General features: G+C 44.5%; 2 protein-coding genes across 2 annotated transcripts; one reads left to right on the top strand and one right to left on the bottom strand.

Annotated features, from left to right (window-relative positions):
- Window positions 1-1,355: 1,355 nt before the first annotated feature.
- LOC6553524 (putative glycine-rich cell wall structural protein 1) lies at window positions 1,356-2,469 on the top strand. The gene is made up of 3 exons (XM_001979363.3): window positions 1,356-1,433; window positions 1,487-2,250; window positions 2,318-2,469. The coding sequence occupies exons 1-3, from the start codon at window positions 1,419-1,421 to the stop codon at window positions 2,328-2,330; spliced, it is 792 nt and encodes a 263-aa protein (XP_001979399.1). The 5' UTR covers window positions 1,356-1,418; the 3' UTR covers window positions 2,331-2,469.
- Window positions 2,470-6,283: 3,814 nt separating this feature from the next.
- Window positions 6,284-9,574, bottom strand: LOC6553525 (pupal cuticle protein). Its single transcript, XM_001979364.3, has 2 exons — window positions 9,377-9,574; window positions 6,284-7,976 (listed from the first exon to the last, which is right to left on the bottom strand). The coding sequence occupies exons 1-2, from the start codon at window positions 9,386-9,388 to the stop codon at window positions 6,843-6,845; spliced, it is 1,146 nt and encodes a 381-aa protein (XP_001979400.1). The 5' UTR covers window positions 9,389-9,574; the 3' UTR covers window positions 6,284-6,842.
- Between the last annotated feature and the right edge of the window lie 3,991 nt (window positions 9,575-13,565).

Below are 13,565 nucleotides of genomic sequence, written 5' to 3'. Positions count from 1 at the left end.
GTGGGGATTAGGGGAGCAGGAACGGGAACGGAAACGGGAATGCGTCACAGGACGATGATGATAATGGCCTCGTTGCCATTACTTTGTTTAGCTGCCTGCTGGCGCAGCTCCTTCTGGGCCGTGTGGCTGTAGTTGTTTCTAGCTTGTTGGCTTAATTGATTTAGTTGAAGCTGCACAGAGTTTAATAGTTGCTCATCATTTATGTGGCGCCCAACAGCCACGAGGAGCTCTTCGCTCCGTTCGCTTTATTTGGCGAGTCGTTTAATTTTCTCCTCCACTGTGCTACACATTTTGACGCTCTGATAGGTTGAGCGTGGAAACCGGTTGGGAAGCATCCACAGTTCCTACACTGCCGTCCCATGCAATCAAGCCGGACTATTGAGTCAACGCCAACTTAGAGCCAACTCAGAGCAACTACTGGTCAACAATCGTCAACCTCCCTGCCAAGCTCGGATTGCCAACTGACGCCTCAGAGCCATGAATGGCGTTTTATCTTATCGCGGAGCAAAGCAGCTCGTCGCCGGCAGTTGGTGCATTTAAAAACACATTTTAATTATTTATTAGCAGATTAAACAGCAAGAAATTTCAAGAATCTGAACTAGATGCTGGAGTCGCTTGATGGGAGAGTCGCTTGCTTTAACGCCGCTTTTTATTTAGCATAGTTCCCCCAAGGTACGATTGCGAATACCCTCAACACAAATGTTGAATTATTGAGTTGTTCCGAATTTTAAAAATATATCAAAAGGACAAAATCTTATCTATCTGAAAGTATGTTAATATGTTAGTTTTATAATTCATTAAATTTTATGGTAATCGTTAGGAAGTTATTACTTCATATCCGACTATTCTTAAAACATATCCGACATTAAATGGTGTAATTTATTTATTTGAGTATCCAAGGGTTCGAGGCCTTTGAATAATACATTTATTAAATAGGATTATTCAAATGAATATTCCAGGGTATTACAAACCATGAAAGTGACCTCGTAAGTCTGCAAGAGATAGACAAGAACGTATTGTTGACTCCATATATGGCTCCATGTAGGGCAGCCAACGTTCCGAAGACTGGCCCGTGTCAATCAAAAGGCCAAGTTCAGGTGTAATGGCAACTGCGTCTTTTGATCGGGTGGTCAGGCCTTATGTATGGTGCTCATTACACACATTAACAAGAACATTGTCTCTCGTAACTGATGTTGCTGCAATTAGCGTTGGTAGCACTTGATTTATGCAGGTGCCATGCAAAGTGGCAGCAGCTTCCAAGTATAGACTGTGCCCCTGCTCGCAATTAATCAGCAACCGCAGCCGGCGATCTCCGTATCACCGTATAAAAGCTGGCCTAGGGCATTGCCAACCGAGTCAGTCCCGCAGTGGAAGCAGTCGAGCACGGACTCGAAGGGATCGGAAACTTGCTCTCGAAGATGCGTGCCACATTGGTGAGTGGAGTGATAAGCACATGTGGAAGACAGCTAACCTATATTCATTCCAGTTTTTCCTCGGCCTCTTGGCCATCAGCTACTGGGAGGAGTCCCATGGTCATGTAGTGCCCGTGGGCCTTCCTGCAGTCGGAACCTATCTGCTGTCTCCACCCGTTGTTCTGCTAGTCCAACCACCTCCTCCTCCGCCGGAAGACGATGGCTCCTACAAGCCGCCTTTGCCCCCCGCAGATGGCTCGTGGCAGCCGCAGCCTGGTCTGGAGGGAGAGTACTCCGACCCTGAATTAAGTCAGAGTGGTAGTGGGAGCGTTGCAGCCAGTGACGAAGGCGCTGTTGCCCTGAGTTTGGTAGCCTCCCAATCTGTTGACGCTCAAGATGCCCCTGCTCCGGCGGAGGCCGGGGGAGCAGGAAGTGCCGGACAAGCGGGACAGGCTGGAGCACTTCAAGGCGGTGCGGGCGGAGCAGGAGGCGCTGGTGGTGGAGGCAGCGCTGGAGGCGGTGGTGGTGGAGGCGGCGGCGGCGGTGGAGGAACGGCCACATCCGGCCAGAGCGGCGACAGTGGACAGCCTGGGGCGCCGAGTCCGGCGGGTCCTCAGCCCGATGGCGAAGATGGCGCCGATGGAGCCGATGGGCCAGACGGTCCGGATGGCTCGAAGGGCGGAAAGGGTGGCAAGGGGGGAAAGGGAGCACGCAATGGAGCCGGAGGCGGCGGAGGAGCTGGAGGAGCTGCTCCCCAGCCACCAGCGGCAGCGGTTCCTGTCCAGGCGGCCGTGCTGGTTCCTGCTCCCGTTTGGGCCGATCCAGAGTCAAATCTGATGTAAGTAAATATTCAGCTGTGAAATATGTACATCACCAAGACTATCATTTTCTCACATTACTTGCAGTCACGTTGTGTAAACGCCCGGTGACCTTTGTGCCATTTGCCTTAACCCCATTTGATGGTCATTTAAGTTAGTCCTTAAGCTAGTCAATGTTTTTGGAGGCCACATTTACCCTAAGCTAAGGCAAGCGAATATTAAAATTCGATCACAAAGTATTGGGGTTTATGGTTTTATTTCATCACACATGGTGAACAAAGGTCAAATGGTGGTCACATAGGCGACCTTTTAATATATAAGTTGCCCTAATGAAAATGGGTTAGACACTTTATTTTCGACGAGTTCTATATTAAATCTGAATTAATACTAAAACGAGTTCCTCGAATATAAGATACCTGTTACTCAGCTAGAAGTGCGAACGAGCAATCTCAACATTTTCTACAATATCGGTAGTAATTGGAAAAAAAATATTGAATTGAAAAACAAATTTTAAAATGTAGCAAAAGTGTGGCAAAACGTTTTCTGGCAAATCGAAAAAAGTTATAAGACTAATAAAATATAAGAAAATGAAAAAATATCGTAACATTTTTCAAAAGAGTGGGCGTCCCACAGGCAAACTTGACTGTTACATACTTTTCAACGAAACTAGTATACCCTTTAACTCTACAAGTAACGGGTATGACATCCTCAGCAGCTGTCAATTAGAATCGGATGTGTACAAAAGCTCAGCTTTCGAATGTCGGGTTAAGTAATGCATAAATTATGCCCAAAAGTAGGCAATGTAATTTACATATGCTTTTCCCTAGCCGATTTTGCAGTGGAAAATGCTAATTACATGCCAATCAGTTGATGTTAATTTTGAAGAGGGAGCTTCCAGACATGTTTCAGCCAGCACCAAAATAGAGCATTTAATACATTGTATCACGAGCGGCTTTTAACTGAATATTCAAGTGGGAAAAGGTCAAACCCTAAGGAAAACTATACTATCCTTTCAGTTTCTCTGTCAAACTTTTTACCAATTTCTGCTTAGGTGCATTCTTTGTTTTTCTATTCAATATCAGTTTCCTGCACACTTGTCTCAGCTTTGTCGGGGCAAAAGTGCTTCTTATTACTTCGATTTTCATGGTTTCGTGTGCCTTACTTTGTTGCACAAATTGCGCGAATCGCTAGAAATCGAATTTTCAGCGTTGCACTATCTGCGTTGCAACAATGATTCTGCCTCATTCGTGTGTGCTGGCGCTATTTGCACTGATATCTTCGAAACGTCTCGCAAAGTGGATGAATCCTTATCGAAACAGCAGCTGCGACTAAGTATCAGCTAGTGCTTAGACACGATTCCACTTTCGCGGATTAAAGTTGATTGCGTAACAAATGGAATATCCACCGGAAGATGGCCAACTTAACACTGTTATAAACTGGGACTAAACATTTCTTACGGCTAATATCAATGGACTAGCTGTGGAAGCATTTGTTGCCAGCTAATAGTTTGCGATATCAGGATAATCAACCATTAATAAGTAAAGCAAGAATAGTGCACAAATAAAACACCTAATTTTTTAGGTATGAAATGGAATTATAAAACAAATACAATATTCAGTCAATTGTATATAAAACTATACTAAGTGTAGGAAAAAAATGAAATGTATAAAAACTTTAAATTTATTAATCATTCATAAACCAATAATTTTTGAAGGATTTTAGGAATGATAAGCTTACCAGATTTGCCTTTATACACTTTTTACATAGAGCTTTAAGGACAAAGTAAGTAAATAGTTTCTGTTTATATAAAATATTTTTTATATTCAAAGGATGGAGTCATTAATTCTTCTTCCAGTGGATAACAGCGTTTATAATGTATGGCTCCTTTCTCATCCGACTAGCAATTTATTTACACAACAATTACCGATATATTTCGACACCCCAGCTATTGCAACATGTATTCAAATCAGATCAATTAGGCCATAAATTAACGCCTAAGCCATAAATTAAATTTATGTAAAACATAAGACCCATTTGACCAAAGATATGCAAAATGCCCCTCGACGTCAGAGCAACGCCCACCAAACTCAAGACAACAGAGCGTCAGAATAGCAGGGCCCGAAATCGCTTTCGGATTGTGTTGGCTTACAGTTTAGTGTTTACACAACAGCTGTGTCAGTTAAAGCCAAAAATCCGGGCCCTAAGTGCTGGGCCAAATGCCACACACATAAACTGGCCAAAACAATTCTGGCGGAAAACCACAAGGGGCATCGATTGGTTTGCCTAACTGGCGGGCAAATGCAAATGCAATTCTTCAAACGGAATGAAATTTTTGAAAGCTCGGAATACGAAGTGAGTGCAAATCAACGCGAACACTTGCAATAATATTGGTTGGTCGAAATTAGTTGGAAACAATGTTGCCGTTGCACATTCACTTTTGGCTGGAACCCGCGACCACGCCCCAACACTTGCGGCCAACTGGGCGGTGGTTCCATCGGGGATGGTGGTTCGGATGCGGATTCGGATTCGGTGGCGGGTTCTGCTGGCCAATTGGTCAGACTACCGATTTAGCTGGGTGGCAAATATTTTGAGCTGCAGATAAACACAATCGCTTGGCGAGTAATTCGAACCATTTGGGGGCTTTTATGTTCTGCCTGGCGTGTAATTAAATTAACTGCTGGGTCACTAACCGGATCGAAACAGACTAAGACTCCGAGCCCCACCTGTCCCACAAGGTCGAATATTTTTAAAAAACGATTTCACTTATTGCCTCCGTTAGCCGACAATTGGTCGTAAATCGAAATGCCAATGCATGCTTAATTAAATGGCAAGCGACCCATCCCCAAAGACGCTCCAAAATGTACGATAACTCGAGCTGGGCGCCTTTGTTTATGCGTGGAAAATCGAAAATTGAGAATCCCTGCCCACACTTTCACCTGCCGGCTGACCTTTGCGTGCCGGCCCAGGGTTGTTAATTTTTAATTAGCTACCGGCCTGCCTGTGAAATAAACTAGCCCCCTCATTGGCTCAAGGTTGCCCATTGGGCCGAAAGGTTGCACTTGGATTTATGGCGCCCAACGTGGGGCCAGGAGGCCAACACTCCTTGCCCATTTGCTGGAGCGCATTCTATTCGAACTTGACAAATGCCTGGAAATCTATTTACTCAAATTGTTTGCCCAGTTTCAGTGCTCCAATAGTTCGAGTCACCCGAAGTCGAGTGACACATTCCCCGCATAAGACACACAATTTTGCAGGCGGCTGGGCAAAAAATACAAGACTCATACCGCATTGATTGATTGTTTGTTCGCTCTCAGTGTCGTGCCACATGCAGCTATTCCCTGCTGGGGATTCAAAGGCCACGCCCACAAAGCCAGCCGCCCACCGCCCACCGCCCCGCACAGGGGCATTTCGACATGGAACACACAAACACATATATGCATGGGGCTATGCAAATTTCAATCGTTGCATTGCAAATATTTATGTTCCTTTCAATGCAGTCACTGTGGGTGGATGGGTGGATGGGTGGGTGGTGCTAGTTGTGCTAGTTGTGCGGTGCCAGTGATGGTTTAGGTGGTTGTTCTGGGTGGTGCGCCAGTTGACCTGAGACTGGGAAATATGCGACAGAGTTTGAAGTAAATGGAATATCCATCAGACAAGGCCAAACCTTAGAACTGGATGCCCTTTTAATTAATGTGACATAGCAAGAGAAATCACATGAAACGCGATGAAGATAAAACAAAACCGGGATCTAATAAGATAAAGCAGTAGAAGCTTTATATTCTATTTTTTTTTAAATTTATTTTAAATATTTCAACAGAAATAATTAATTAATTTTTTTGTTTGAGAAACGTGAATCATATAAATATGTAAAAAATTAAAAAAGAAATATATTTCTTAGCATTGTAGGGTGCTGTGGGCAAGCAGCATACCCTTAATACCAAGCATATTTAAAACCTTATCGAAAAAATTCAGAACATCCTGGTGGCTGTAAACAACATTTGATTTTGCACTCTGTATACCACAATCTCACCGCCAATTCCAAACACTTCAAAATGTGATCAAATACGTTTTTGCAGTTTATTTGTCTGTTTGCAGGTTCATATATAATATAGAGCTATATCTGGTCAGATACATAAAAATTACAACTGTTATTTACAACATACTCATACAGCGTTTCTCAATCGAAGTAACAGGAGAATAAAGGTATAGGTTTTCCGAGGAATAGGAATGAAGAGAAAGCGTAGTACAGAGAGAAGAATGTAGGTAGGTAGATGTGTGTGCTGTGACTGGATAAAAAATCCAAATAGGTCAAAACCCAGCGGGCAAGGAAGGCTTCCTTGGAAGCACTTCAATCTCCCGTGTGTAGTCGCTTTTAGTTTTCCGTATTTTTGTGGCAGAGGTTGAGATATGAAGTTACAGATAATAGAACAGACAGATGTATAGATAGACAGAGAGTTGCGAATGCTGTATAAAAGTGGCACTGGCGTGAGAATACGCAATGCAAAGTTACGCATACGCCACGCTGGCTTCGGTAGTCGGTTAGTCAGAGTGTATAGAGATGCTCGTCGTCGATCGGAAGTCAGACTCCTCTCAAGTGCCGACCACTTGCCACTTAGTAGTGATCGTAGTGTGCGTGGTACTGGCCATCATCCTCGTGTCCATTGCCGCCGTAGTAGCCACCATGGCTGACGGGAGCTCCATGTCCGGCGGCGGCCAATGCATTCAGATGCGCGGCGCGGGCGTGCTGCACCTCGGCGGGCTCCACGGGCACTCCGTTGTGGATGACCGGGATGTGGATGGGGCCCTTGTGCGCGTAGCCGGAGGCGTAGCTGTTGTGGCTGCTGTGGCTCTGCTCCCAGCGTCCGTCGTAGCTGCCATCGTCCCAAGATCCGTGCGAGGCTCCTCCGTGGGCGGAGGCCTGCGACAGGGCGGCGTAGTGGGCGGCCTTGGCGTGCTGCACCTCGGGCGTATCGACGGGCACTCCATTGTGGATTACGGGCACGTGATAGCCACCGTGGTTGATGGGGGCAACGGCATGTCCGGAACGGGCGGCAGCATGTGCGGCGAAGTGAGCAGCCTTGGCGTGCTGCACCTCGGGCGTCTCAACAGGAGCTCCGTGGGCATGAGCCACCTGACCCAGGGCCTTGGCGTGGGCGGCATAGTGTTCGGCTTTGGCGGCCTGCACATCGGGAGTATCAACGGGCACGCCTCCATGAGTCAGCGGCACATGGGCGGCCTGTCCGTAGGCCCATCCTCCGCCGTAGATAGAGCGCTTGTACAGGTGGTGTCCTCCGGCATTGTGGGCGGCAGCAGCGTGGGCAGCGGCATGGGCGGCCTTGGCGTGTTGCACTTCGGGAGTATCGACGGGGACGCCTCCGTGGGTCAGCACCGGGATGTGAATGGGTCCGTGGGCGTAAGGAGCATATGCACCATGGGCGTGGGCGGCGGCATAGACGGGAGCGGCATGAACTTGAGGAGCCTGAGGCAGGTTGGTGCCCACGGCGTTGAAGCCATGGTGCGGATCAGCGGTGTAGGACACCGACTGCACATGACCATTGCCATCCAAATAGGAGTAGGACCCGTGCGTGGTGCCGTCATGGCTGCGCGTCTCGTGCTTCTGTGAGTTGGGATCGGCGTATCCGTAGGAGTAGGTGTGGCTGTGCGGGTCCAGGTGCTGGTACTGTGTGGATACGGCTCCGTGCCACGAGGCGGACACCGTCGAGACCAGCAACGCTGCGGCAATAAACTAAATAAAAGTGGAAAAATATTCTTTGAATTTAACTACATTCAAGTTATTGTTGGTGTTGAGTATAACAGCGGTGCGATAACTGAACTGATTGTTAAGACAATTAAATGTGATGAATTTTCGAGAAATAAATTGATATCGCATCTCACATTTTATGAAAATAAACTTAGGCAGGTCTTAATATAAATCTATTTGATTTTACCTCTGCTGAATTATAATTAAAAAGCTCTTATGCCCTCGTTTGCTTGAATGCTTCTAGTAATTAAAATAAAGGGTATACATGTTTCTCACAGTGCAGCAGGTGTTATATGTGGGACTATGTGACTGCTCGCTCAATAATTACTCGTGCGGTAGCCACCGCCCAAAATCGTTAATCGCAGGTGTCACTCAGTGGAAGCTTATAAGCCGCTTCTGCTAACCTAATTACAGGCTTTTCGCTTTTCTTGCTCTTGCGCCAGCGTTTTCCTCTCGCTTTTCTTGCCCCCACACGCCCATCTTTTCGCTTTTCTCCTGGATTCGCCTATCCAGTGGTTTCGCTTTTCAGAGCCGCGAAGCGCAACCGTTAGATTCGATTCCGAGATATGTAGTCAGTCGGTCGTTCGAGCAATATTCGTTCGCAGATATTACCGCATGCGGCGCGATTATGTGGTACATATTATGTGTCAGCAGGTGAGTGGAGCAGAAAGTGGTGGAAAAACGGTTGAATAAACTGTCCGACATGCAACATGTCAACGGCTTATCAACGGGATTTCGCTCCGAGTTCGATGGCAGCCGATGGTTTTCTGGGTGGCTTAGCTTAGCATGACGGGCCATTGCAATTGACTATGGATGGAACCGAACTGGGCACAGGTGCCATTTCGTTCAGAGCCGAATTTAAGCGAATGAAATTGGGTTTACAGAAGCGGTGTCAGTTTAATCGTAAATTAATTGCGCTATGACAGATTAAAAGAATGCCAGGAATACATTCAAATTTAATGGCAAGTCACTGTCATACCAGTGTTTACTTTTCGACCGGCTGTCAAAATCCAATTTATTCGTTTGGTATGATTAACATGATTAACATATCCCAAAGACCGAAAATGAACAAGAGCTGTAATAATTTTGTTCAAGCTAGCGAAACCTGGCTGGTTAAGGACTTTGGTAGTTCCTTTAAACTACGATTTCAATGAACCTAATGCAACATTTTAAGATATTAAGAATCATTCTTTGATATCGAAATCTTCGTACTCTAAGAAAAATAAATTACTGTCGCATGTATTTACGTAAAACACTTGTTAGTAATTCACTCAAGCCACATATCCTTTACTCCTCACAATTCCCCACACATAGCCATTGGTATAATTTATAACTTTAATCCGCTTGCTCGGCGTTATCCTTTCGGTCCCACGGCGCATACTTACGAATGGCTTCATTTTAGCTAAGATCACACGATTGAGCTTCGAAAAGGAGTTTCGGGGACACACTGGGGATGAGCGGAAAACTAACTACACACGACACACGGCACAGGCACTGGTCGCTGGACGCTGGTTGAACCTCCTAGAACCACGACTAGGACTGTTAACGAACTGTGCTGACTGCTGGCTGGCGGCCCTAATATATACCGCCCGAGACCGGCGAGACCGGAGACTGGGGATTGGGGAGCCGCAGCAGAGACACCGCAGCCGAGACTCCGGCTGAGACGCCGGCGCATGCGCAACATTGGTAACAGCAGCGAACACACCGCAACACCAGCAATATCGGGCATACAACGAAAGCCAACGAGAGCAAGCGCAGAACAATGTGTGGTACCAGTTCCAGAGTAATCGAATTACCACTTTAATCGGGGCTCGAAGCGGGTTTTGGCCAGAGCCGAAGTGGAAATCGCAGCCGAAGAATGTGTATCAATCGCTTCCATTGGAGCGACACTGCAGCATGTTGCTGGCGTGCAGTTGCACTGGCAACATGTTGCTCGTGCGTTTTCTTCGCTGCGTTTGTCACTACGGAAAAAATCACGGCTGCCATGACCTTGCTTTCAACGCGATCTAATTGCCGGTTTTGGTTTCAACCTGGCTCAACATCAAGCGATTAATGTATTTCATTTGATGTTTTGGGGGGCTACCTCTTTGACTTCCGCGGTGCGGACAATTAGCACTCATTATTTGGCCACGGGATTAGGCCGATCTTATCGCTCAGTGCCTTTCCAAAAAACGCCCAAGAGCCCCGCCCCAAGCGCACCGCTCGATCAAATTAAAAAATTCTTACCCACCGCTTGCAACATGCCCCAACGGGGGCCATAACGAAATGTGAGCTGGCCAATTTCTGGGCGTTTGCCTCTTTAATCATTGAACTGCATCGGAAAACGAAACGAAAACTTTGCAAATTAAAAATAAGAGAAACGAGAGCACTGCCCAAAGAAGCAAGCGGAAAACAAAAGACAGCAAAATGGATTTTCTATACACTTTTGGCCACCGTTGTTGCCACATGTTGCAGCATTTCTTTGCTGTCCGCTAATCTAGATGTTGCACTCACAAATGCACTGGGAAAAAGCAATATTTTACAATACATAAAAAAAGAAAACGAATAATTGCTTTACTTAAGATAATTAGGATTAATTATTAAATAAATATAATATTTATCGAACACTAAATGTTTAAGTAAAAGATAATTTCGAATATAAAAGATCTTTAAAAGGTTTCGAAAGAATAGCTCTTGTATATTAAGCATATATCACGTCTTTAAATAGGTTTTACGATTCATTCAAAAAAATTTGCATCTCCTCAGTGCTAATGATTTTGCAAACTTCTTAATCATAATTGATCTTCTCATTTAAGAAAAGATATCCCTTTTTGACCCCCAAAAAAGCCATTTTTTATAGCTCAATTAATAATAAGTAATAAATAAAATTTAATATTATGAATTTCGATTCCATATCTGTGCATAGTTTAAATGCGAATATTGCATCTTTTCTCCATGTGTAGCAGTGAACCTCTCTTTTCCGTTGCAATATAATGAGTGTTTGCACCCTGACTAACTTTGATTATTTGCGTTCGATAAGCGGAATCGGGAGTGCGGGTGGCTATATGCCTATGAATATATAGAGGGTATGTGGCACACTCCATATTCTCGAGCTCGTATCGGCAACTTAATTTGTTTGGCTTGCCTGCCACCAATTTAATTTGAATAAACCAACTTCAAACTGCTCTTTTGAACCCGCGTGTGCAGTTGTTGTTTTTTTGCGCGGGCGGGCGATCAGTTTGGGGCGTGTTTGACATTTTTGCGGTATGCGCAACATTATAAATTATATTTTTTGCCGGTGCCACTTTTGTTTTCATTTTATTAGCTCGGCCCACTGTCGACAGCTGTGGGCCGACTGCCTGAATGCCTAAATGCATAAATGCCTGACTGGCTCAAGTGCAATCCACACATTTGTGGATTGTCGAGGTGCCCACCTTCAGCCAGTTCCAACCCGACCCGATCCAATCCAGCTCCATTTGCGAGCGGCGTCTGTAATTATGGTCTTGGCTTTTCATGCGAACGCAAGTGGTCGGGTGTCGGGCAAATGAATTCTGATCTGTATCTGGGTGAAAATTAACTAATTACCAGGTAATAACGCGTATTATGCAATCAGAATCAATTTATCTAAATGTATTCCTAATCTAAGCGCAGCCATGCTTGAGTGTATTTTAAAATGTATTTCTTGCAATGCTACTAATCACATCAATATCGGTCAATAAATTGTAATTGACTTGAGTAAACATTTATTGAAAAGGTAACTACTTTGGTAGGTATTTGATAGTATAGTTAAACAATATAACAATATGAAATATATCCCTGAATCTGTTATTATGTTAATACTTTGTTGGTTAAATTGTTACAGTTTGTTAAATTGTATTTGCTGCTTTGAGAACACTTCCCCATTTTTTTCCAGTGTTCCCCTTTTGGGCTTACTCATTGTTTGTTTAGCACGTTCCAATGCCAAACTGTCTTTCCTTCAAAAAAGAATACTGAAAACTATTTTGTACCACTTGGGAGTCGCCAGAATTCCTATATCTGCAGTCATTGTGGATTTTAAGATACAGGGAATGCCAAACAATTGTGAACAGCAAAAAAACCTTCAAGTGGGCGTAGGTTGGGCAGCACCCCTTCTAGTTTTTCAGGTACTTGTTGCCTTTTGATCCATTTGAATATATGCAAATCAGGACTGGATGCAAACTGCATAGATGTTTTCCAATAAATTGCCTGCTCGCTTTCAGCCTTAATTGAATTGCTGTTATTTACAGTTATGGGCCGGAAAATAACATTTGCATCTGCATGGAATTACCTTGTGGGCAGTTGTTGACTCTGCCATCGGTTGTCTTTTGATTCCGATTGCAGACGTGCATGGCTAAATCATGTTCAATTAATTTAACTAGCTGTTTAACATCATAATTAAGATGGATAGCGGGTGGTGGTGTATTATAACACTAGTTCAGTGCGACCAGCGAAGCCATTACGCAAATGGAGCGGGTCCGCTTCTAGTCGGAGCAATTAGTGGTAATTAATATTTAAAATTCTGCCCGAAGACAATAAAATTCTTCATGACGTGTCGCAATCGAATCTAGCTTGGCCAATACCAGTTGCAATCGGAATTAGCTTGGCAACACCATCGCCCATGCCTTCTAGCCTGGTCACGCATCACCTGGCCAAAAGACAGTAAGGCTGAAGTCTGAAAACTACTTACAAAATATATTAAGCCTTTGAAAAAATGTAACAGTTAATCAAATAGATTTATATATATGCACACTACTTTTCTATATTTATTTTCCAAAGAAAACAGACAGCTGCAGCGGAATGGAAGTCAGGTTTTTTGAATTTTGCCCATTAAAATCTGCGTAAGTTGGTAAATGTTTAAAATGCCGACTCGATCTCTAAACACATTATATACCATAAGATGGCCATGAAATCCGCGAATTCGTCCCATCGTACCATTTTGGCATTGAAATTCTTCTATCACTCGGTTTTGGCTGTTCCAGACGGTGGTATGCCCTGGTTTGCCCAGCGATGTGGATGCAGTGAAGCGTTGAGTGCCTTTTGGCCATGCGGATGCAATCGGGGTGTAAATGCCCTCTTGGAAATGGCCAATTGAAGGCAGCGGCTATAGCAATCGTGTTGGTCGATTTCGTTCTTTGCCTCACTTACAACTTACAAACTGTTGCTTCGAATATTTGTGGTGAATTACAAATGTTAATTGGTCCGCCAGTTGGGGCCATAAGACAAATAAGTTTATGATGCGAGAATTGAGCATTCCTTGGCTACAGGGTGGTGGAATAGGTTCACTTGGTAGTACTCATTGCACACCGTAAGTTTCCGCTTCCCAGCTTTAATTGCCCCTAAAAGAATGTATACAAACACCCTGTCTGCTGCCATTAAAGAATTAATTCAATGTGCTAAGCGTGCAGAGGCAAATAAATCATTAAAATTTATGAATTTAATTGGCTCCAATTATTGCCGCAGATAAAACCTAAAGCAAGCTACAACAACTCTAATCGAATCGAATTGAAACCACAATACTCTTCGGGATTTGACTTCGAATCGAGTTGAGTGGTTGGCGATTCAATTCAATTTCGCTTC

Source organism: Drosophila erecta, unplaced genomic scaffold (genome assembly GCF_003286155.1).
Source record: "Drosophila erecta strain 14021-0224.00,06,07 unplaced genomic scaffold, DereRS2 tig00000000-arrow-pilon, whole genome shotgun sequence".
NCBI classification, from domain to species: Eukaryota; Metazoa; Arthropoda; class Insecta; order Diptera; family Drosophilidae; genus Drosophila; species Drosophila erecta.
This window is presented reverse-complemented; position numbering and strand designations above follow the sequence as displayed.